The sequence below is a fragment of the Lolium rigidum genome, chromosome 3, assembly GCF_022539505.1.
Source record: "Lolium rigidum isolate FL_2022 chromosome 3, APGP_CSIRO_Lrig_0.1, whole genome shotgun sequence".
Taxonomy (NCBI): domain Eukaryota; kingdom Viridiplantae; phylum Streptophyta; class Magnoliopsida; order Poales; family Poaceae; genus Lolium; species Lolium rigidum.
Window position 1 is genome coordinate 30,117,817 of NC_061510.1, and position 24,494 is coordinate 30,142,310.

The 24,494-nt window shown below is 42.2% G+C and overlaps 1 protein-coding gene across 1 annotated transcript; it reads right to left on the reverse strand.

The window, feature by feature from the left end:
* Positions 1 to 4,003: 4,003 nt before the first annotated feature.
* LOC124701365 (putative aconitate hydratase, cytoplasmic) lies at positions 4,004 to 11,787 on the reverse strand. Its single transcript, XM_047233420.1, has 20 exons — positions 11,501 to 11,787; positions 11,298 to 11,405; positions 10,736 to 10,896; positions 10,138 to 10,230; positions 8,616 to 8,801; positions 8,366 to 8,527; positions 8,129 to 8,273; positions 7,905 to 8,047; positions 7,765 to 7,821; positions 7,593 to 7,672; positions 7,440 to 7,515; positions 6,979 to 7,164; positions 6,379 to 6,446; positions 6,177 to 6,295; positions 5,978 to 6,099; positions 5,530 to 5,628; positions 4,943 to 5,422; positions 4,715 to 4,813; positions 4,375 to 4,617; positions 4,004 to 4,282 (listed from the first exon to the last, which is right to left on the reverse strand). Exons 1-20 carry the CDS (start codon positions 11,778 to 11,780, stop codon positions 4,211 to 4,213), a joined length of 2,979 nt encoding a protein of 992 aa, XP_047089376.1. The 5' UTR covers positions 11,781 to 11,787; the 3' UTR covers positions 4,004 to 4,210.
* Positions 11,788 to 24,494: the final 12,707 nt, after the last annotated feature.

Here is a 24,494-nt window from a genome sequence, read left to right on the forward strand (position 1 = left end):
TACTTTGATTACATCAAACGCCATTGCGTAAATGGGTGGTTATAAAGATGGGATTAAGTATTCGGAAAGTGTGAGTTGAGGCATATGGATCAATAGTGGAATTTGTCCATCCTGATGACGGATAGATATACTCGGGGCCCTCTCGGTGGAATGTCATCTGATTAGCTTGCAAGCATATGAATGGTTCATAAGAGATCACATACCACGGTACGAGTAAAGAGTACTTGTCGGTAACGAGGTTGAACAAGGTATAGAGATACCGATGATCGAACCTCGGACAAGTAAAATATCGCGAGACAAAGGGAATTGGCATCGTATGTAATTGGTTCAATCGATCACTAAGTCATCGTTGAATATGTGGGAGCCATTATGGATCTCCAGATCCCGCTACCGGTTATTGCTCGGAGAGGAGTCTCGACCATGTCTACATTGTTCACGAACCGTAGGGTGACGCGCTTAAGGTTCGATGTCGCATAGGTAGATTCGGAATATGAGATGGAGACCGAATGTTGTTCGGAGTCTCGGATAGGATCCAAGACATCACGAGGAGGACCGGAATTGTTCCGGAAGAATTCTCGCTGTTTTGTATTTCAAGAAAAGTTGTTCGGAAACATTCTCGAATTGGACGAAATAAAAACGAAGTTCTTATTTTTCTCGTCACGCAGACGGAGTCCAAAGGGGAGAAGGAGAAGAGCCAGGGGTGGGCCACACCACAGGCCGGCGCGGCCCCCCAGGCCGCGCCGAGGGTGTGGTGTGGGCCCACCGTGCGCCGACACTAGATGGGTTTTGTGAAACCCTAACCCTAGTTCCCGACTATATATAGTGGGATAGTTTGGCCGGCCAAAGCTGCTCCGTTCGCAACCCTAATTTGCCACCTCTCCTCCCTCCCGCTTCTCCTGCTCCGGCTTAGGCGAAGCCCCGCAGGAATTCTTCTCCACCACCACCACCACGCCGTTGTGCTGCCGGGATTCCGTGGAGATCTACCACACCTCCGCTGCCCCGCTGGAACGGGGAGAGGAAGGAGCTTCATCGACACCGTACGCGCGACCGAGTACGGAAGTGCTGCCGGATTGCAGCACTGGGGATGATCGTCTACATCAACAACGAGATCTAATCTCGTAGGCTTTGGAAATCTTCGAGGGTTAGTCTCATATCAATCTCGTTGCTTCGATCTTCATAGATTAGATCTTGGCTTTCCTAGATTGGATCTTGGATTTATTCGTCTTGCGGTAGGAAAATTTTTTGTTTTCTATGCTACGAACCCCAACACACGTTGATGTCATTGTGTGATCCCGCCATGTCAAAGAAAGAATGCCAAATCCACAGGTCATAATCTGCCACAGCTTCAAGCACCACACTGCAATATCCATGACGCCCTTTGTATATACCTTGCCAAGCAAACGGGCAATTCTTCCATGCCCAGTGCATGCAATCGATGCTTCCAAGCATTCCAGGGAATCCTCTAGCAGCATTTTGTGCCATGATCCTTGAAGTATCTTCCTCAGTTGGCCCTCTCAAATAGTATTTGCCAAACTTTCCCACCACAGCTCGGCAAAACTTGTACATGCACTCAATGACAGTAGACTCACTCATGCGAAGGTAGTCGTCCTGTGTATCGGCAGGTGCTCCGTATGCAAGCATCCTCATGGCGGCGGTGCACTTCTAATGGACGAGAACCCGACAACGCCTACAGCGTCGAGCTTGAGCTTGAAGTAGGGGTCGAACTCTCGAACGCCGTGGAGGATATTCATGAACAGCCCCTTGCTCATCCTCTGCACCGGCGCCGAAAATTGTCGGCATGTGTTGCATCATCGGCGAAGTAGTCGTTGTGCAGCATGGCATGCCCCTCCATCCTCCGCCGGGGCTTCGACTTCCTTCTTCCCGGCCTTGATCCTCGCGGCGCGGCCTCTTCCTCTTCTCCGCCTCAGCGTCAACCATGTCCTGGAGGGACGCGATGATCAGCAAATGCTCCCGCAGGTCGTCATCGAAGGCTTGCTCGTCCTCCAGCAGCTGGGCAAGCATCTCATCGTCGATGTCCATGGCTAAAGCAAAATCAATGGTTAAAATTGCGCCGAGGCAGACGACGCAACAAACAGCGGCCAATCGCGCCTACCTGGCAAGTCGTCGAGCACCTTCTGTGCGCGGAGGTGGGGCGTATTTGACGGTGCGTTCTGGGATGCGCTGGCGAAGCGGCGGCGGCGGCACGACCGGCGGGAGCCCCAGCCGCGATAACGGTGCCGACTCTCAGCAGAGATCAGACGCCCAAACGGCCGGGAAATCCAACGGCGGCGGTGGGGTGGGAGGCGCGGGAAGGAAGGAGCGACGAGAAAAGAGGCGCGAACCAACGGTTTATGCAAATAGTCGCCGACATGTGGGAGCCCGCCTCGCTTTTCGGTGTGTCCGGCGTCCCCGGAGCGTCCCCTGTGGGACGGGGACGGGCTCGGGGCGCCGGACAAAAATGGGCTTTGGGGGACGCGGCTGGAACGGTTTTTTGGTCCGGCGCGCCCCAAATCCTTTTGGGGGACGCTTTGGGGGACGCGGCTGGAGATGCTCTTAGTGACATAGGCATCCCCAAATGGGCCTGCCGAAGGTGGTACCCGGGGTTTATTGAAGGCCCATGACTCGATGAATATGAAGATTCGGAAGCCCAAGTTAGTACTAAGGAAAGCTAGAGTTGTATTAGAAAATATAGATTTGTAATTTTACGGGACGAGTTAGAAACCCTCCCGGACTCTATAACATGTGTATTACGAATCTATCGGCTCCGCCTCCTATATAAGGGGGAGTCGAGGGACAAAGACAGGATCGATTCATTGTCTTACGCAACCCTAGTTTTTACATTGTCGAGTACTTTTCGGCTGAAACCTTCGAGATCTACTTGCCCTCTACTTCCGACTAAAACCCTAGTCTATAATACGTAGGCATTGATAAGTTAATCTCTTGTCAATTAGCCTCCCTATGGCAATGGGAAAACTGAGTTCCAGTAAAACTACGGCACAAGAAGGAGCACTCCTCATAGATAGCAGCCGCTGGACCAAGCGAATTCCCGCTATTTTCCATCACCTCAATAACATCCATGCAGTCGGAATTGATCTCGAGTCTGTTGCACCCAATCTGTTCAGCAAGGATCAACCCATCACGGAGAGCTCTAGCTTCAGTTGTCGATGGATCAGAGATAAACGAAATCCCACAACAGCTCGCCGCTAGAAAGCCGCCCTTGTCATCACGAATTATCGCCTCAGCACCTCCAGAACCTGTATCCGCGCAAAAACCCGCATCCACAAGTTTTACAAAGTTTTCTCTTGGCTTTAACCAACCATTTCTGATCATCCGTGGTATTTTCTTTTTTGCCCTCGAATAGTTCAAAGCCAAAGCAGAAATTGACTGGGCTGTGCGAACAGGAGACTGGACAGCTTCGCCATGAGTGGCCTTTCTCAGGTCATTACGATCAACCTCGGGAAGAAAAGGAGCTGAAGCCACCTTGTCACGCAGCAGGGTCTCCAGCATCGCCCCTCCATGTTGAGCCTTTTTTTTTTGTCTCCCTTTTACCGCAAGGAATTCTTCAAAAGTATGAAAGGCAGTACCGAACATTCCTGTGGGTACTTTCCACATATTATCATCCCACCAGGCAAAAGAGCCAAAACTGCTCGTAGCATTCTATCAGCATTACATAATCTGGGATGCGACATTAAGTCAGTATCAGAAATTAGGCTATGTAGATGGAGATTCAGCACAATAAGCATAGACTCATCCATATCTAGAAAAAACCGCGAAGCTTTTTTTAGGAACGGGGTAAGTACATTTTATTGGAAGATAAACATGTATGGTGGCATACATTGAGACTAGCTGTCATGCTAATCCAACTCATGTTCTTCAACCAGATACATGAGTATAGAGATGTAATGCAATGAAGACTTGCATTAAAAATTCGTAGATTTTAATTCACCTGATTCCACTTTCCAGTGTGTTCTAGGTACGAATACTTACAATATGCAAAAGCATCTCATCAATTGTGAAGCATATTATTAACATCGTGCCTTGAAAAGAAAACTGGGCGATGATCATCTAACGTTGTTACACGCTCAAAATTTCTGAGTTCTCTGCAGATATCTCAGATGTTATTTGAGGGGGTATTCCTCAAACATGACTTGCTAAAGAAACTGTTTACAACAATTACAATTTGCCTCATCGCATTCATCTCAGGAACACACTATTGCTCGGCGGCAATCTTTCTGATGACATATGGTAGAATACCGCCATGGGTGTAGTATGCGATCTCCACCTGAAGAGCAATGAGAAAATGCACTATCAGAAATCACTACAGATGATCAGCAACATTTGCCTAGAAAGATGCTCAGGAAATACTCTATGTACCTCAGTGTCAAAGCGGAGTGTGCACGTGAACGACTTTCCATCATCGGTTGTGACAGTGACATCTTGGCCAGGCTTGATCTCCTTCACATCAGTCGGAAGCTGGATGGAGTAGCGTTCATGCCCAGTTAAGCCAAGACTGTCAGCGTCCTCCCCAGCCTTGAAGCATAGAGGGACGATGCCCATTCCAGCAAGATTGCTACGGTGAATCCTTTCAAAACTCTTGGCTATCACGGCCTTTACTCCCTGCAGACACCAAGTGAAAGGGCACATGTTAGTGGCAGTTTGTGGCATATCATACATAAGGTGAAGAGGTCATGGGGTCATGGGGAAGCATTGTTACCTGCAGCATTGGCCCCTTTGCAGCCCAATCCCTAGAGCTGCCACTGCCATACTCGGCACCAGCCAGGATAATAGTGTCATGTCCTTCATTCTTGTATTTCTGTCAAAAAACACAAGAATATAAACGATGAAATTCATTCAATGAGAAATTTGAGCGCTCGTTATGCAGACTTATATGTTGCATCACTAAAAAGCAAACTTTAGATTCAATTAAGTTTTAGTATATTACCATAGCAGCATCAAATACAGCAAGCTTCTCCCCTGATGGAACATGGATGGTTTTCGCCCCAACCTCTCCCTTCAAGAACTTGTTCACAAGACGAATGTTGGCAAAAGTTCCCCTGGCCATGATCTCATCGTTCCCTCTTCGACTGCCATATGAGTTGAAGTCCTTCCTTTCAACATTGCGCTCCTTCAAGAATTTGGCAGCTGGGCTGTCTGGGTGGATGCTTCCAGCAGGGGATATGTGATCAGTTGTGATACTGTCACCAAAATTGAGAAGACAATACGCATCTTTCACAGGCCGTGCCCCAGGAGGGGTCATTGTCATATCCTTGAAATAAGGAGGCTCGTGGATGTATGTTGAAGTTGGATCCCATGGGTAGAGAGTGCTTGCTGATACTGGCAGCTCATTCCACATTGGATTTCCCTTGGTGATTGACTCATATGTGCCCTTGAACATGTCTGGGAGTACGCTTGACTTCACAACCTACAAGAATTAATAGCTTATTTATGAGGAATATCCCAAATCAAAAATGTTCTTGAAGAACGAAAGGAGATAAATATGAAAAATAAATTGATAGCTGCAGTACCAACCTCAGAAATCTCATCAGTTGTAGGCCAAATATCCCTGAAGTAAACCTCTTTCCCATCTTTTGAGATGCCAATTGGTTCTTTCTCAAAATCAATATTAACCTGCAGCACACTCCACAGTTTAGCAAAGAAAATCAGAAGAAAAACTCGGAGAATTTTAAACTAGTTAGCTTGGTAGTCTGGACCCTCCTCGTACTCATGAACTGTATTGTTCAGTCATAATAATAGCATTTACATAAACAATACATTCTTGATTCACTCCAGTAGTTCCATGGTTTAGCAAAGAAAACCAAAGAATAATTAGGCAGAAATTCGAACTGCACTAACAAATTATAATCCAAGTAGTAGCATTACATAAATGATCACAGTCCTGATTTGTTCTGGTGCTTCAACAGTTAAGTTTGAAATACTATACAGATGTTTAAAACTTGGGAAATGCATGTTCACTTACCGTGCCAGCGAGGGCATAGGCCACAACTAATGGAGGAGAAGCAAGATAATTTGCTCGGGTCAATGCATGTACACGTCCTTCAAAATTCCTGTTTCCAGACAACACAGCAGCAGCGACAACATCTGAAAGAAAAAACATGAGTAAAATACAACGTTTTCACAACATTGCAAGCCTTTCACATCCAGCATGCCAATCTCACCATTTTCAGAAATCGCAGCAGCTACAGATTCATCAAGATCTCCAGAGTTTCCTATGCAGGTTGTACAACCATAGCCAACAATATTGAAGCCAAGCTGGTTTAGATATTTCTGCAGACCACTGCATAGGAAAATATAGAATTTTTTTAAAAACCAAGGCTCCAAAACAAAAGGAAACTTGGAATCTGGAGAACCAAGAGTCACCTCTTGTCCAAGTACTTCTTCACAACACCAGAACCTGGCGCAAGGCTTGTCTTAATCCAAGGTTTCACCTAATTAACACCAGTAATGTTAAATTACAGACAGTGGACTACAGAAATTATCAGAACATCAGCACAGAAAATAGTACTCCCTCTGTCCCGAATTACTTGTTGCAGATTTGTTGAGATACGCATGTATCTAGACGCATTTTAGTGTATAGATACATGTGAATCTAGACAAACCTGTGACATCTAATTCGGGACAGAGGGTTTACATTAAATCTTCCTCTTCACTTGTAAAAAGGCTGCATTAAACTTTATTCATGAAAATTATCTTATTTTAATATAGGACCCATGTTGCACATGAAGTTATAAAGTTATAAACTACTCCCCTACAATCCATAATAAATGACAGGGATTTTGTTCTAATATAGTATAAAGTTTGTACTAAGTCACCGACACTTATTTTGGATCAGAGGAAGTACTACAAACATTATGGAGTTCCTTTTATGTTTTGCAATAGCATATGTTAAAGGAAAAATGACTAAGGACATTATGTCTAAGCAGAAATCATAAAGTTGAAGACAAAAGTCAAGGGACAAACCTCAAGGCCAAGATCACAAGCCTTTTTGGCAACCAAAGCAGCTCCCAGCATAACATTAGGATTTGATGTGTTGGTGCAACTGGTGATAGCCGCAATTACAACATCTCCGTGCTTAATTTTTGCTGGCGTCCCCTTGAAGGAAAACTCAGCAACTTTACCCTGTGATTCCTTTGGGACAGCAAAACCCTGCAAAAAAAACTGGGTGGTGAGCATAGAAGAAGGATAAGGGGAAATGAAGTCCAGGAAATTAGCAGGTATAAATGTTCGCCTATGTATTTTGTACAATATTATAGATGTATTGAATTCCAGTCGTCTAATCAACATAGTAGTTTCATAGGGCGTCCAAGAATGATTTAACCTAAACGGGAGTTTCATCTTATCAATAAACACCAGGATGGAGGCACATAGCACAAGAATCACAATGGCGGAGTATTTCCGTAATATACAGAGCCAATTCTTACCTTGAATCCTACATCATTGTCTAGGCAAGAGAGCCAATCTGACTTCATATTCTTCAACGTCACTCTATCATGAGGCCTGTTGAGTATACCGTTAGTTTAGTCATGAATGAGGCCAAGCGCACGCCAAGGATAAGAGTTACCCAGGTACATTACCGTTTTGGTCCAGACAGACATGGTTCCACCTCATCCAAGTCAAGTTCCAAATAAGATGAGTACACTCTATCAGCTTGAACCTACACCAAGGCAGAAGTATCAGTATCATATAAGTAAATAAATAATACTAACATATAACCAAAAAATTATCTCAGATAAAGTATGAAATCACCTGGCTGTAGTCGACAAACATATTATTGGCGCGCAGGTAAGACTCTATCATGGCCACCTAAAGAATGCAACCGCCAGAAAAAGAGTTAAGATGTGTGTGTAGTTAAGATGCAAATCAAACAGTCACAGCATATAACATACAGTTTCATCGCTTCTGCCAGTTAGCTTCAAGTACTCCAATGTCTTCGCATCAACCGGGAAGAAACCCATAGTTGCACCATATTCTGGTGACATGTTTGCAATAGTAGCCCTATCCGCCAGTGATAATTCACCCATACCTCCTCCTGGAATTGTGTATATGTAAGATCAGAGAAGCTCCTAAAAAGGAAGTGGCCAAGATATAAAAACAATGGCATGAGGGGTACCATAAAATTCAACAAACTTCCCAACGACACCATGTTTCCTAAGCATTTGAGTTACTGTTAGAACCAAGTCTGTGGCTGTAACTCCATTCCTCAGCTTCCCTGATAACTTGAAACCAACAACTGCTGGCAAGACCATGCTCATTGGCTGCAGAACAAATCACACTCAATTCAGATAATTGGCATAAAAGGTTGTATTCATCTTATCTGGAACTTGTTAGCAACAGATATTAATTTCACCTGGCCAAGCATAGTTGCTTCTGCCTCTATACCACCAACTCCCCATCCAGCAACACCAAGACCATCTATCATAGTTGTGTGAGAATCAGTGCCAACAACACTATCAGGGTAAAGGATCCCACCATTGTTAAACACGACCCTGGCCAGATATTCAAGATTCACCTAAAATGGAATTGTCATTATTGTTTGCTAGTGGAAATAATTCGCAGGAATATTTGAAAAGAAAAGCAGAATTGGTTCGTTGCAATACCTGGTGGACAATTCCAGATCCAGGTGGAACAACAAGCATGTTATTGAATGCAGTCGAACCCCATTTCAAAAACCCAAACCGCTCCTTGTTACGGCTGAACTCAAGCTCCATATTTGCCTGAACAGCATTTTCCGATCTTGCAACATCAACTTGTACTGAATGGTCAATAACAAGGTCTACAGGTACCTGAAAAAATATATATCCAGCAATATATCAGAAACAGCACAAGATACAAGCATTAAACTGCAATTGCTAAGCTACCCTCTGAGGATCAGTTGACAAAAGGAGCAGTAGTAGACTTCATTAGCGCCCATTCTGAGGGGAAAAGTTTATATGGATACCTTTTGAGGGCTCCCCTCTAATCAATTAGAGGATATTGAGATGCTAGGATTAAGAAGTTACAAACATACATACCATAAAACACTAACTAGAATAGATACCATATATTGGACTAACTGGAATGGGATGATAGACAAAAGGGCTAACCACAAGATTTAAGACTAGCAAGACACAAAGGCATAAAAACCATCAATAATGAACAGTCAGTGTTCAGTAGAAGCATGCCAGCTCAGAACTAAAACATAATCACATTTTCCACCTTACTGTTAGTTAAATTAAATAAATGATTAAATAAGATGAGACAATAGGTTGTTAGTTGTGATAACAATAAACTAGGGCACACACGATGCCATCAGAAATCCAGAATAATGACACTTGCAAAACATAAAAAGCATATTAGCAAACAGAAATTATCAGTTCATTCAACAGCTATAGTCAAGCTAGTTAACTTAGTTATCAATTTTATCAACCAAAAGCTCCTTCACTTAATTATATATTTTTTGCAATCAAATGTGGCATGCTACCAGCACAGTACATCAGTTGACAAAAGGAGCAGTAGTAGACTGCATTAATACCATCAAACACTAGGATTATACGGATTACCTTTTGAGGGCTCCCCTCTAATCAATTAGAGGATATTGAGATACTAGGATTAAGAAGTTACAAACATACATACCATCAAACACTAACTAGAATAGATACCATATATTGTACTAACCACAAGATTTAAGACTAGCAAGACACAAAGGCATAAAAACCATCAATAATGAATAGTCAGTGCTCAGTAGAAGCATGCCAGCTCAGAATTAAAACATAATCACATTTTCCACCTTACTGTTAGTTAAATTAAATGATTAAATAAGAAGAGACAATAGGTTGTTAGTTGTGATAACAATAAACTAGGGCACACACGATGCCATCAGAAATCCAGAATACTGACACTTGCAAAACATAAAAAGCATATTAGCAAACAGAAATTATCAGTTCATTCAACAGCTATAGTCAAGCTAGTTAACTTAGTTATTTTATCAACCAAAAGCTCCTTCAGTTAATTATATATTTTTTGTAATCAAATGTGGCATGCTACCAGCACAGTACCATCAAAGGCGCATGTCAAATATATTGCCGAGAAGTTACAAAGACAAAGAACATAGTTAATGTAACTACTGGTCTGTAAACTCACCAGAGGATTAATTTTGTTGGGGTCACTGCCAAGTTTGCTCATAGCATCCCTCATACAAGCAAGATCAACAACTGCTGGGACGCCAGTGAAATCCTGTATAAAAAGAAAATTGGCGAAACTAAATAAACTGAATATTTTAGAAAGCAGAACAAAGATTCCCATCATCAAACATCGCATCAGAATTCGTAACATTGGAATAAAATAAGCAATATATCCAGCTCACGCTACCACTTGCAAGACTAAAATAGGAAGTGTTGACTTTTAAAATTGACACTGGAACAGCAATAGGCGATGACGATGCAGCTAATTTTATAAGGAAACCTATTAGTACCCACCGGGGGCTGGGGAATATAACTATTTTTAAACAAGTAGAGAGACAGCAGCAATCGCACAACATAAAATAAAATGGCCACACTACATGGGGATCAGGGGCCTCCACTTTCTCGAAAGGATAGGAAAGCGGGACCTCCATTTCCAATAGTCCTGCCACCAAAAGCTAATGACTCGAATCTCTATCATACTAGTCACCTTTATTCCTTCCACCGCAGCTGGGCATCATGAAGCAAATAAGTGGAGGCGGTGGCAGGGATCAATATACCTGGAGGAGGACACGGGCTGGCTTGAAGGGGATTTCGACCTGCTTGGTGGAGTTGTTCTCCCAGTCGAGGATCTTCTCAACGTCCTTCCCCGTGACCTGGAAGTCGTCGCAGTTCCTGATTGCTGACTCGAGAAGGATCCTGATGGAGTATGGGAGACGATCTGATAAAAACAAGTGATGGGTGAGAACTTGATCGTTCACGTAATTGAGCAGTATAGGCAGATTTAATAAACACACAAAATAAATATTAGAAAACGCGGCATATCAAGGGACCAATTCCATCATCAGAATTCACAATTTTAGACGTCTAGCATCCAAATTTGACCAGCATTACACACAATCGAACTCAGGAGCAGATCGGAGCCTATTATGCATCTCCGTATATGAACGGAACAATTAATCTGCTACAAATCGTAAGTGATAAACAGACTGAGAGAGATCAGAGCGCCGCCCTGGGCCCTGCTAGATTCTGAGGCAGAAACTAAGAATCAAACCATAGAAAACAGGGCCACGTTCATGGTCAAAAAAACAGAGGCCACGGAGAAGTGGGAAAGTAACTTACCAATCCGCGGATCGGCGAGCGCCGGTAGGCTGTAGTACTTGCCGAAGGCCGCTCCGCCTCCCGGCTTGGCGAGGCTGGTGAGGATTTCATCGTAGGAGTTCTTCGTCGCTGCCGAAGGAACAAGCAAACAGAGGACCCGTTAGAGGGGAGAGGCCAAAACACGATGCGATGATTCGAGCAGGATAGCGTTAATAGGAGGTTACCCGCGGAGGCGAATCGGCGCTCGAAGATGGCGGTGGCGGAGGACGAGGAGCGGGCGGCGGCGCGGCGGCCGCCGAAGAGGCGGCCCGCGAGGCCGGACGCGAAGGGCGACGCGGCCCGGGCGCGGGCGGGGAGAGGGTGAGCGGGCGCGGACGGGGACGGGGACGGGGACGAGGCGGCCTCCGCGACGGCGGCGGGCTTGGAGATCGCGGCGGCGGCGGCGGCGGTGGCCCGGGGCCCCGCGGCGGAGCGGGAGAGGAGGGAGGTGGTGAGGGGAGGCATGGCGGATCGGAGGGCGGGGGAGAGGAGGGGGAATGGTCAGAGCGGGGGCGGGGTAGGCGGGCGTTATATAGGCCGCCGTGAAAGTTGGGAGGGGAGACGCGTGGTGGGCAGGCGCGGCGCGAGTGGGCTTCCCCGCGGTAGGGTTGCGGCCGAGAGAGGAGATGGGTCGGATCGAGGCAGCCGCCGCCGGAAATGGTGGAGCTGAGCCTGAGCCCGGAGCCGGATGTTTTTCTTTCTTGGAGCCGGGGCCAAAACAACTGGGGCCAATGCGATCGCGGGAATATCGGACCCGGTGCCCAGACCCCACATGGCAGCTGCCCATTAACGGAGCGCCAGCTGGCGTTATTGCTCCTACTACTACTTCTTTTTTTCTTTTTCATTATATGCATTGGGTCATATACTCATGTGTTTACTTAAACCTTACCTCAAATATGTAGATAATGTTGTGTTTTCTTATTGGCATCAACTATATGTGCGCTCGTCTATTGTATAATATCGATGACAATCTTGCCTACCGATGTTTGCGGTCGCTCGCCCAAGTATGAAACATGGCATTCACTTCTTTTTTTTTGCCATGCAGGTCATTTTGCTGAGCGGGCTTGAGAATGAAGTGTGGTGTTTGTGTGTAGGGGTTCCAACCATGTATTAGCAGCTACATGTGACAATGCAGTTGCTAGTTATACTGAAGATGGATTGCGATCATGTATTAGCAGCTACATGTGACGCTACCGATATTTTGAATGATTATCGCTCGATAGGTCTCGCCAGCTGACTGCATAAGGCCGATTGTGGAGGGCATTAGTCACACTTCAAGTACTTATATAAGGTGTTTGTTATACATCGTCTAACACACAGAGAGTTGTGTGTCAAACATGTGTTTAACTGTGTGGTGTTGGGTCCAGGATGATGGAACTGGGGTGCCATAGTTTACATGGACCACATAACTTCAATATATTGGTCCAAATTTTGTAATGATTATTAGGCTATAAAAAATATAGTACTGTTCAAAAATATCACCCTAAATGTAGCAAATAGTCCCAAAATATGTTTTCAATTATTAGAAAGCTAGTATAATCTACATGGTACTACCTCCAAGATTATAAGGCCTGGCGGACAATTTGATAAGACCAAGAAAGTTCATAAACATGCATGGGGACAGAGGGAATAATAAATGAGATAGGCCTTATAATTTCTATATAAAAATCTACCCGCAAAAAATTCTTATTTTTACCCGCAAAAAAAATCTAAAAAAACGATGAATTTAAAAAATCTCCTAAGCATTATAATCACGAACAGAGTGACTATAAGCTATTTTGAAGTTTTGGAGGATGTGCGTAGCTGGCCCCTAGATACAGCCATGGCCAAAGTTGAATTTTTTGGTGTGACCTTGTAGAAGTGGAGTTCCTTGACCAAAGTATTATTTGAAATCTGCAAAGCAAAAGAAATGCAAGCACAAAATATTAATTAATGAGAGAATAAAAAGAGGAAACAAGAGTTCACTAGAGAAAAAGTGTCCATGTGCTTATCTATCTTGGTGCAATAAAAGGGTGTCTGTAGGTAAACTGCGGTGTGGTCCACACAGCATGTTCGTAGTACCGATCTATCCCCTGATCTTGGTATTATTATCTTGCTTGGGACAAATATGAATTGTTTACTCGGACTTGGAAGTAGTAACAAATTATTGCACGATATTGCTCTTTTGGCCGGTACGAAGACGGTCACAAAAACGTGCACTTGTTTAAGTCACCAGCACTTTCCGTTTGTTATGCCAGAGTGATGTGCCTTGATAGCTTGATCGAGCCAAAAGGATCACAACAACATATTGGCACTGAAACTCAAAACGATTAGGAGACGAAGGGGGCCGCCATTAGAGTACTTTTACCCTTTTTAGTTTAAAAAATAAATTTAAAATGATTATATTACAGAAAAAAGCAGTTTATTTTTTGAAATATACCACTTGTATCTGTAGGACCTACTAAGAAAGTGTGACCACTGGAAACATGTACTTGTACATCTGGCCGTATATTATTTTCTATAAGCATGATATATGTATATGTAATGTACACTTAGTTCTCCTCAATAAATATTCCTGCATTATTTGTCCATGGAGGCAGATGGGAAATGGCTTTTCGATTCAGACTGCATAACAAAACAGCGAGAGGGCAAAAGCTCGTTTCGCTTCTCCTACAGCCTAATTTTATCCATGACACTTGTCCTTTCGTTTCTTTGATGGTCTTGTTTGGCAAAGTCAGCCGTAGGTCCCAATCTCCCACACAGCTCCAAGAAAGTTAGAAACGTGTGCACTATTCAAATGTACGTGCAAAGCACAAATGGGATTTGAATCTTTTACATCGCCATCCCAAGACAAAAAAGGATGAATCTTCTTCGCATTGTTCTCACATCAAAAAAAAAATGAAAGATTGCATTTAACATGACGGCCATTTTACTATCCATCATGGTGTGTACTGATAAGAGACCCTTTTTTCTTGCATGTATTACAGTTGTTCTTGACGGTGCACCCATTTTATTTTTCCCTCTCGATATTAGCTCAAATATTAAATATTATTGTTTTTTCTTTAATTCCAAAAGTATTGTGTGTTTTTTATTTTTTTGAAAAAGTATTGTGGCGTCGGCCTGGCCGATCTTGACGGGGGCTGGTTAGACTGGGGGCGAACCAGAAAAGTAAAATCCTCCTCCCCCCTAATCCGCTGGATGAAGGGGCTTCGCACACTTCAAGGGTAAACCTAATCCCGCGCTAATTACAGTTTATTGTATGTTTCTTATGCATGCTAGCGGGTATGTTAGTTAGTTGTGTGAATATTTTTCTTGTGGATTAGGTATTTTTCAGTTATGTATTGGTCTGGCGATATTGTTTATTTAGTTGCTATTATTTAGACGGTGTTGGTGTAGTCATTTTTATTTATTTAGGATGTACATTTAGATGGTACAATGTCATGGTGCATAGCATTTGACGAAATAGATTTTTTTAATAGGTGTCATGTCTGATTTAGTGAAATTTGTTATTTACTACAGTCCTAACACTATCCGAACAACTCCAATGAGAGCTGATTTGAGTGAGTTTCAGTATGTGGAGTTGGAATTGTTGGACCCTCAAACATGGCTCACTAGTCAATCAAAGGAGTGGTTAACATTAAATTTTGGGCTTACTTCCTCAAACATACAATGTCGGTGCGCATGCGTGGACCAAATGTAGTTCAAAAAAATGTACAAATATACAATGTTGGTGTGCATGCCTGTGGACCAAATGTAGTTCAAAAAATGTAGAATTTGAAGCCGATAGACCAAACCTCTCAGCGGGTGCACTAGTTACAAGCGTGCGATACTGCGAGCACAGTGGAGCTCACCCTATCGCCTCAACGCTTCCCGGGAAAAAGAAGGTAACTTCACATGAAGGCAAGGGTGAGTCATCACCTTCAGGAGAATCTCTTTACCCCCAGTGGATAACATTTTCTCTTTCCACCCATTTATAGCTAGATAATTCTTTCAGTAAAGTGCTCAAAATAGTCACTCCTGTCCACTCCCACTAGGGTAGGTGACCCCATATATTTATCAGATAACGCCTCAATATCAATGTGTAAAGCTTCACATATCTCAACCCTTATAAGAACATCAGTATTAGGAGAAAAAAAGACACTAGATTTCAATAAGCTTACCACATGTCCCGAATTAGCACAGTGAGAATCCAATACTTGTTGCAAGGATGTTGCATTGTTCGTTTCCGCCTTCATGAGGATAAAGGAATCATCAGCAAAAAGTAGATGTGAAACTGATGGTGCATTTCTACACACCCTAACCCCATCGATGCCACCAACTTCTTCGTGCAACAATAAACTGGATAAACCTTCCGCACATAAAAGGAACAAGTAAGGAGATAGTGGATCCCCTTGACGAAGGCCTCTCGTAGGAGTGAACGTATATGTCTCTTCAGAGTTGAACCTCACTTGGTATCGAACTGATCTAATACAAGCCATCATTAAGCCAATCCATCTGTCAACAAAACCCATTCTCCGCATCATATTTTCTATAAAAAAAATTCACTCCACCCGATCATAAGCTTTGTGCGTATCCAACTTAACCACACATGTCCCCGTTTTGCCAGTTCTCTTGTTCTTGATGGAGTGAATGCATTTATAGGCCACCAGAACATTATCAGTAATGAGCCGCCCTGGCACAAAAACACTTTGCATAGGGGAAATGGTCTCGGACAATATCTCCTTCAAACGAAGGACTACCATTTTTGAAATAATTTTATAGATCACATTGCATAAACTAATGGGTCGATATTGAGTGATCCACTCTGGACGTTAAGAACTTCTTGTGTGATATCCTCTCCGCAAATAGACCAGATTTTTTGTAGAAAATTGCATGGAGACCATTAGGGCCAGGGGCCTTCAAATCTCCAATACTGAAAACCGTTTTTTTTTACATCTTCAAGGGGAAATGGCGCCAATAATTGTTCATTCATTGCTAGGGACACTCTGGGCTGGATTTTGTCAAGAAAAGTCGGGTCTGTATCCTTCAGAGGAAAAGAGGTTAGCAAAGTATTGCATAATTAAAGTTTTAAGAGAATCAGTACCCTCGACCCAATTATCCGCATGCTTCAACTTTTGATTAAATTTCGTTTCCTTCGAGCCATCGCGAACCGGTGAAAAAACACAGTATTTCTATCACCATTATGCAGCCAATTAGCTCTCGGTCGTTGTTGCCAATGGACTTCTTCTTGTTCCAACATAAGCTCAATCAGTGCCGATGTCTCCTTTACAGTAAGTTCGCTTTCCTCCGTTAGTGGGCCACTCATCACATCCTCCAACTTTCGCAGGGCTTGCCGAATCTGATGCTTAAGCTTCTTCAGAAAAGATGCGTCCCATGCATGCAGAGCCGAGTGCATGTGCTCGAGTCTGGCTCGCACTCCACCATTCGTCGCAATAGTAGAGGCATTATTCCATGCTTGTTGTACCACTTCCGAAAATTTTGCTTCCTTCAACCTTTTTGCTTCAAACTTACGTGACCTTTGCTGATTAGGAGGGATCGGTTGGTATTTTGTATCCAACAAGATTGGTCTATGGTCCGATCTGCACCATTGCTCCTGGATGCATATCTTGCCATGCTCTATTAACCAACAACGCACGGTCCAGCCTCCTGAAAATCCGAGATCCTCGAGTGCACAATCAGACATTACATCGCGGAACGCCTGCATATAGGATGATGGTCTCGGTCTTCCTCCCTCTTTTTTTATGAGAATACATAATCTCATTTAGGTCACCAATGATAACCCAAGGGGGGTCATGCTGAGCATTCAACTCTCTTATCTTGTCCCATGTCTTGATTTTGTCCTCCCACTTCGGCTCACCGTACATGCCAGTGAGTCTCCAAATTTTATCAGGGCTTCAATGATACGGACATCAATATACTTTGGGTCCGAATAAATGTGCTGAATTGTGAACTCTCTTTTCCAGAACATAATGACCCATCCACTCCGAGTTGTGGTGGGATTAACTATTTTAAAGTCCATATTTTTAATTTCCTTCTCAAACAGTCAGCCAGCTAAGAATCGAGGTGAGTCTCCGACAAGAACATCACATCGGGATTACTTCGCTTTTTGACATCCAAAAGCGATAGAACTGTCGGGCGATTACCCAAACCCTAACAGTTCACAGATAAAATCCTCATTGCGATCGGACAGACCCCTCAAGGGAGGCCGCCGATTCCTGTGAAGTGGAGTTAGCTCCGTCCTTCTTTGAGCGTTTTTTGCGATCCTTCTCCGCACCCTCCATAAGCTCCTCTGGAGGTGGGTTAGTACCGTCAGTAATCATAGCTATGGGGGGCTCAGATTCTTTGGTTGTATCATTCTCTAAGACCTCATCACTATTCATATCTAGTCGCCTTTTGGCCAGAATATCAGTATGACTCTGATTTTGTACATCCATGGCAGTAGGCTTTCCAGGACTTGTAGCTGTTGTAGGATAACGTTGCATAGAAAACAAAAAATTTCCTACCGCGAACACGCAATCCAAGCCAAGATGCAATCTAGAAGACGGTAGCAACGAGGGGGTATCGAGTCTCACCCTTGAAGAGATTCCAAAGCCTACAAGATGAGGCTCTTGTTGCTGCGGTAGACGTTCACTTGCCGCTTGCAAAAGCGCGTAGAAGATCTTGATCACGATCGGTTCCGGCGCCACGAACGGGCAGCACCTCCGTACTCGGTCACACGTTCGGTTGTTGATGAAGACGACGTCCACCTCCCCGTTCCGGCGGGCAGCGGAAGTAGTAGCTCCTCTTGAATCCGACAGGCACGACGGTGTGGTGTCGGTGGTGGTGGAGAAATCCGGCGGAGCTTCGCTTAAGCGTGCGGGATGTGGTGGAGGAGAGAGACCGCTAGGGTTTGGGGAGAGGGCGCCGGCTAGGGCACCCTTGAGGGGTGCGGCCATGGTGGTGGCTTGAGTGGCCGGCCAGCCCCTCTCTCCCCCTCTTTATATAGGTGGAGGCCCCAAGGTTTAGGTCAAAAGAGTCCGAATAAGACCCCAACAAAACCTTCCAAGTGTCCAAACCTAGGGGGAGTGGGACTCCCCATTTCCTTGGTGGGGTGTCCGGCCACCATGGTGGGGAGTCCACTTGGGACTCCTCCTCCCTTAGGTTGGCCGGCCAAGTTGGGTGGAGTCCCTCTGGGACTCCACCTTCCATCCTTATTTCTTCCGGACTTTTCTAGAACCTTCTAGAACCTTCCGTAGAACCTTCCGGATCATTTTAATTCACATAAAATGACATCCTATATATGAATCTTATTCTCCGGAACATTCCGGAACTCCTCGTGATGTCCGGGATCTTATCCGGGACCCCGAACAAATATTCGAACTCCATTCCATATTCAAGTTCTACCATTTCAACATCCAACTTTAAGTGTGTCACCCTACGGTTCGTGAACTATGCGGACATGGTTGAGTACTCACTCCGACCAATAACCAATAGCGGGATCTGGAGATCCATAATGGCTCCCACATATTCAACGATGACTTTAGTGATCGAATGAACCATTCACATACGATACCAATTCCCTTTGTCACGCGATATTTTACTTGTCCGAGGTTTGATCTTCGGTATCACTCTATACCTTGTTCAACCTCGTCTCCGACAAGTACTCTTTACTCGTACCGTGGTATGTGGTCTCTTATGAACTTATTCATATGCTTGCAAGACATTAGACGACATTCCACCGAGAGGGCCCAGAGTATATCTATCCGTCATCGGGATGGACAAATCCCACTGTTGATCCATATGCCTCAACTCATACTTTCCGGATACTTAATCCCACCTTTATAACCACCCATTTACGCAGTGGCGTTTGATGTAATCAAAGTACCTTTCCGGTATAAGTGGTTTACATAATCTCATGGTCATAAGGACTAGGTAACTATGTATCGAAAGCTAATAGCAAATAACTTAATGACGAGATCTTATGCTACGCTTAATTGGGTGTGTCCATTACATCATTCATATAATGATATAACCTTGTTATTAATAACATCCAATGTTCATGATTATGAAACTAATCATCCATTAATCAACAAGCTAGTTTAAGAGGCATACTAGGGACTTCTTGTTGTCTACATATCACACATGTACTAATGTTTCGGTTAATACAATTATAGCATGATATATAAACATTTATTATAAACATAAAGATATAAATAATAACCACTTTATTATTGCCTCTAGGGCATATCTCCTTCAGTCTCCCACTTGCACTAGAGTCAATAATCTAGTTTACATTTGTAAAGATATAACACCTTGGCCTTCTGGTGCTTTATCATGTATTGCTCACAGGAGAGGTTTTTAGTCATCGGATCTGACACGCTCAGAAACGTATGTATTTTGTAATTCATTTGCGTCTCAACGCATCACTCATTTCCAAATGAGTTGGCATTAAATATGTTTAATCTTCTGGTGGAACCTTAATTCCGCGGTCTGAAATAAGTCACTAATATTGTCACATACAATATAGCTTCAAAATTCTGACACTATCGGAACTACACCAAGTTCTCAAAGAACTTCTTGACTTAACATCCTCGAGTCATTGTCAAAATAATGACATACTCGCCTTTCGTTTGTAGAATCCGTCACAATATTTAGAACTCTTCTAAATCTAACATAGACAACTTCTAGCTCATTGTGCTACCTTTAAAACAACACTTAGTCTAATTTGAGATTGAAATTCTATTTTTATATGTGACAAAACAAATATCGGTGTAATCACATTACAGCGATTTGTTTGTCATTTCTCCATACAAATATATATATATATATATCCTTGGTTCTTCTAAAGTACTCAAGGATATTCTTACTGTCATTCAATGACCATCATATGAATCATTCTGGTATATGCTCATAACACTTTATAGCACATGATATCTGATTGTGTACATATTATTCGTGATCTATAATCACTCATGTGTTTTTACTCATTGAGTGTCAGATACACTCAAGTCTTGTTAAACCTTCACATGACAAGAACATTTTCTTAATATTTCTATATTGAACTAGTTCAATATCCATCATATGTACTTTGACTTAAACTTATTTATGTGTTTTAATCTATCTTCATAGATCTTGACACTAAATTTGTTTTAGTCCATATCCTTTCATTGAAGTTAATTCTCAATGAAACCTTTTTAATCAAGTAGATAATTACATCATTTATAACCAACTATATGTCATCTACATAAAGTATTATAAATATGTCTCAGTAGCTCCCACTTAATTTCTTGTAAATGCAAGCCTCTTCATCGTCTCCGATGAAATCAAAAACTCTTTGACTATTTCATCCGGTGAAGATTCCAACTCCGCGATACTCACTTCATCCAATTGAAGTTTGTATACCTATCTAGTATTCCATGGATCAGCAAAACTCTTGGTTGTATCTTGTATACACCTTTAGTATACACTTCTGATAAGTAATGTATTTTGCCATCCTACTAACATATCTCATAAAAGAAATATGTAGTGATTACTAGAATAATCCACATAGACTATAAGCATTGCTACGGAAGATCTAATCTTATCATAGTCAACTATTTGAACTTTGTCGTAAACAACTTTTCGACAAGTCAAGCTTCTTCAAGGATATTCCATCCAAGTCCATCAATTTTATAGATCCATTTACTTTCAAAAAGTATTCATCTATCTTGGATTTCATGGCGTATAGCCATTTTAACGGAGTCAGGGCCCATCATAACTTCTTTATTTTTAGTTGGTTTATCATTGTTCAAAATCAATCCTTTGTCCACAAATCATTTATTTGATCACAAAGTAAACCATACCTACAAGGTTCAATATGTACTTCGATCTCTATGGCTAAAACACTTTGTAGTCATGGGAGCCATGATCGTCGTGGCCGCTTCCGAAACCAATTCCGATGCTGCGCTACTCGATCATTATGCTCGGGTTCATAAACCTTATCAAAATATATTGTCCTCCCACTCAAATACTTCACTAGAAACAATTTCTCGGAAATAAGAAACATTGACAAACACTTTTGTCTTTGTCTTGTGGGAAGAATTCCCAATTAAATCTCCGGGATAACCAACAAAGACATTCATCCGATTTTGGTTTGTAAACTCTTAGACCAAAATTTAAAGAAAGGACTATTAGGATTTATACCCATGCCATAACTTGTATGGTGTCATTTCAACGGATCATGATGATGCTCTATTTAGTGTAAAAGCGGTAGTCACTAAAGCATAATCCACAAAAATATAATGGCATCATAATATTTTATCTCATCATTACTCCAACAAGGTTTGGATACATCTCTCGGATACTATATCATCATTGTGATACTCCAAGAAATGTGAGTTGTAGAACAATTTCATGACTCTCTTAGATGTTCGCTAAAACTCGTAATTCAAATATTTTCACCATGATCCAATCATAGATATTTGACTTTTCTATTACGATGATTTCCACTTCATGCTGAAATTTATTTGAATCCATTCAAATGTTTCAAACTTCTTCCTTATTGAATATATCCACATATATACTCAATTCATTGTTGAAAGTTTTCATGAAGTATAAGAATCTCCCGCACACAACTATGCCCAGATGAACCATATACATCATCATGTATTTTTCCACTAAGTTAGTTGCCCGTTCAACTCTTGGCCTATGAACGGTATTTTAATCATTCTCTTTAGAAAAGATTTGCAAGCGTCAAATGATTCAAAAATCAAATGACTCCAAAAATCCATTTACATGGAGTTCCTTCATGCGTTTCTTTCTAACATGACCTAAATGGCGGTTCCACAAATAAGTGGAATTCAAATCATTTGCCTTATGGCATTTTAGCGTCAGTGTTATGTATGTGTGTTTCACCATTAAAATTTATAATAACTTATCCATCGTACATGGAGTAATGTCATAATTTGAACAACTCATTGTTTTCATTTGACCAGAGCAAAATAACAATTATTAAGTTCTTTATTATAAATTCTAAGGGCTAGATAGAATGCCAACGACGAACATAATAACACTTTATTTTGTTCCAGACGTGCATTCCTATCATATTCCTTGTCAGTCACTTAGGCCATTGTATTCTTGTATTGCGTTGTTTTGTCTGACACTTCATACCAACCAATATAGTAATAATATCCAAGAATTTCTTAGTGTGACTTAACTAGGAATACAACCATAACATGTATATCATTTATATACACCTGAGCTAGACTTTCTAGTCTTTTCTTTCTTCTCGCCAAAATATCTTTTGCGGTTTTTCTTTTAGCTTTCCTCATTATTCGAAAAACACTTCAACATTAATAACTTCTAGGTTTGTTGGTCTAATACCAATAACCTTGAGGTTCTTATTTTGAAGTTGATCATCATATGACAAGTGTTCTAGATTTCACTTATTAGTAACTATGATGAACAATTTCACTCATAATTTTATCCATCAATTCATGACAACCTTTTTGAGACCATGTCTGTACATGCTAGGCTCATAAAGTTTAACCTTAGTATTCGCATGTGCAAATCTGGCTTGCACCCGTTGTAAGCACACGTAGAATCTATAACACCCGATCATCACGTGATGCTTCGATACGACGAGTCTTAGCAACGGTGCATACTAAGGATGATAACTTCATGGATATGCGAATATCGTTAGTGCTCCAATAGTTGGAGGATTGTGACGCATGGCGTCTTCAACCTTCATACATTCCCATAAAACTTATGAGTTTATGTAGTCTCACCAAATTATATTCTATCATCTTGCAATAAGGTCTTAGATATCACATATATCTCATACCTTGATTATTTCGAAAACTAAATTTTCAGCTCCTTACTTTTCAAACAGATTTGAACTTCAAGTTTCACGGAGACAAGATAACTTTAGGTACTAATTGAAACCATAGCTCTTTGAATCAACAATGTGAGGTTTACTAAAAGTTTGCAATATGACTTAATCAATTCTTGATTCTTTAACAATACGGTACCAATCCGTAAAGTTTCTTGTCAGATTTTAACAGTATTTCTATCTCAATTACAAGACTAGCGCATGGTAGAAAACGGATGCCAATACTACAAAATTAATTCAAAATACTACCCGTACTATGTTTATGATAATTAGTTCATGTTTTAATCTAATTACTAATGAACTCCCACTTAATACAACATCCCTCATAGTTGTTAAGTGGTACACGATCCAAATCCACTACACCAAAACCGATCATCACGTGAGATGATGTAGCTTCAATAGTGAACATCAAAATGTTGATCATATCATCCATATGACTCGTGTTCAACCTTTCGGTTTCCGTTGTCCCGAGGCCATGTCTGTACATGCTAGGCTCGTCAAGCAAACCCAAGTATTCCGCGTGTGCAACATGGCTTACACCCGTTGTATGTGAACGTTGAGTCTATCACATCCGATCATCACGAGATGCTTTGAAACGACGAACTGTACAACGGTGCATACTTAGGGGAGAACACTTTATTATCTTGATATTAATGTGAGGGATCATCTTATAATGCTACCGTCGCGATCTAAGCAAAATAAGATGCATAAAAGGATTAACATCACATGCAGTTCATATGTGATATGATATGGCCCTTTTGTCTTTGCGCCTTCGATCTTCATCTCTAAAGCACGTACATGATCTCCATCATCAACGGGCATGATCTCCATCATCGTCGGCGTAGCGTCAAGGTTCATGGCGCCGTCTTCATGGTTGTTCACCTCATGTAGCAACTATTACAACTACTTTGAAATACTACTCAACATGAAATTTAAAGACAACCATAAGGCTCCTGCACGGTTGCCACAATACAATAATGATCATCTCATACATATTCATCATCACATCATGGCCATATCACATCACCAAACCCCGCAAAAACAAGTTAGACGTCTCTAATTTGGTTTGCATATTTTACGTGGTTTAGGGTTTTCGAGTAAGATCTAATCTACCTACGAACATGAACCACAACGGTGATACTAGTGTTGTCAATAGAAGAGTAAATTGAATCTTCACTATAGTAGGAGAGACAGACACCCGCAAAGCCTCTTATGCAATACAAGTTTCATGTCGAACGAGGAACAAGTCTCATGAACGCGGTCATGTAAAGTTAGTCCGGGCCGCTTCATCCCACTATGCCACAAAGATGCAAAGTACTCAAACTAAAGATAACAAGAGCATCAACGCCCAC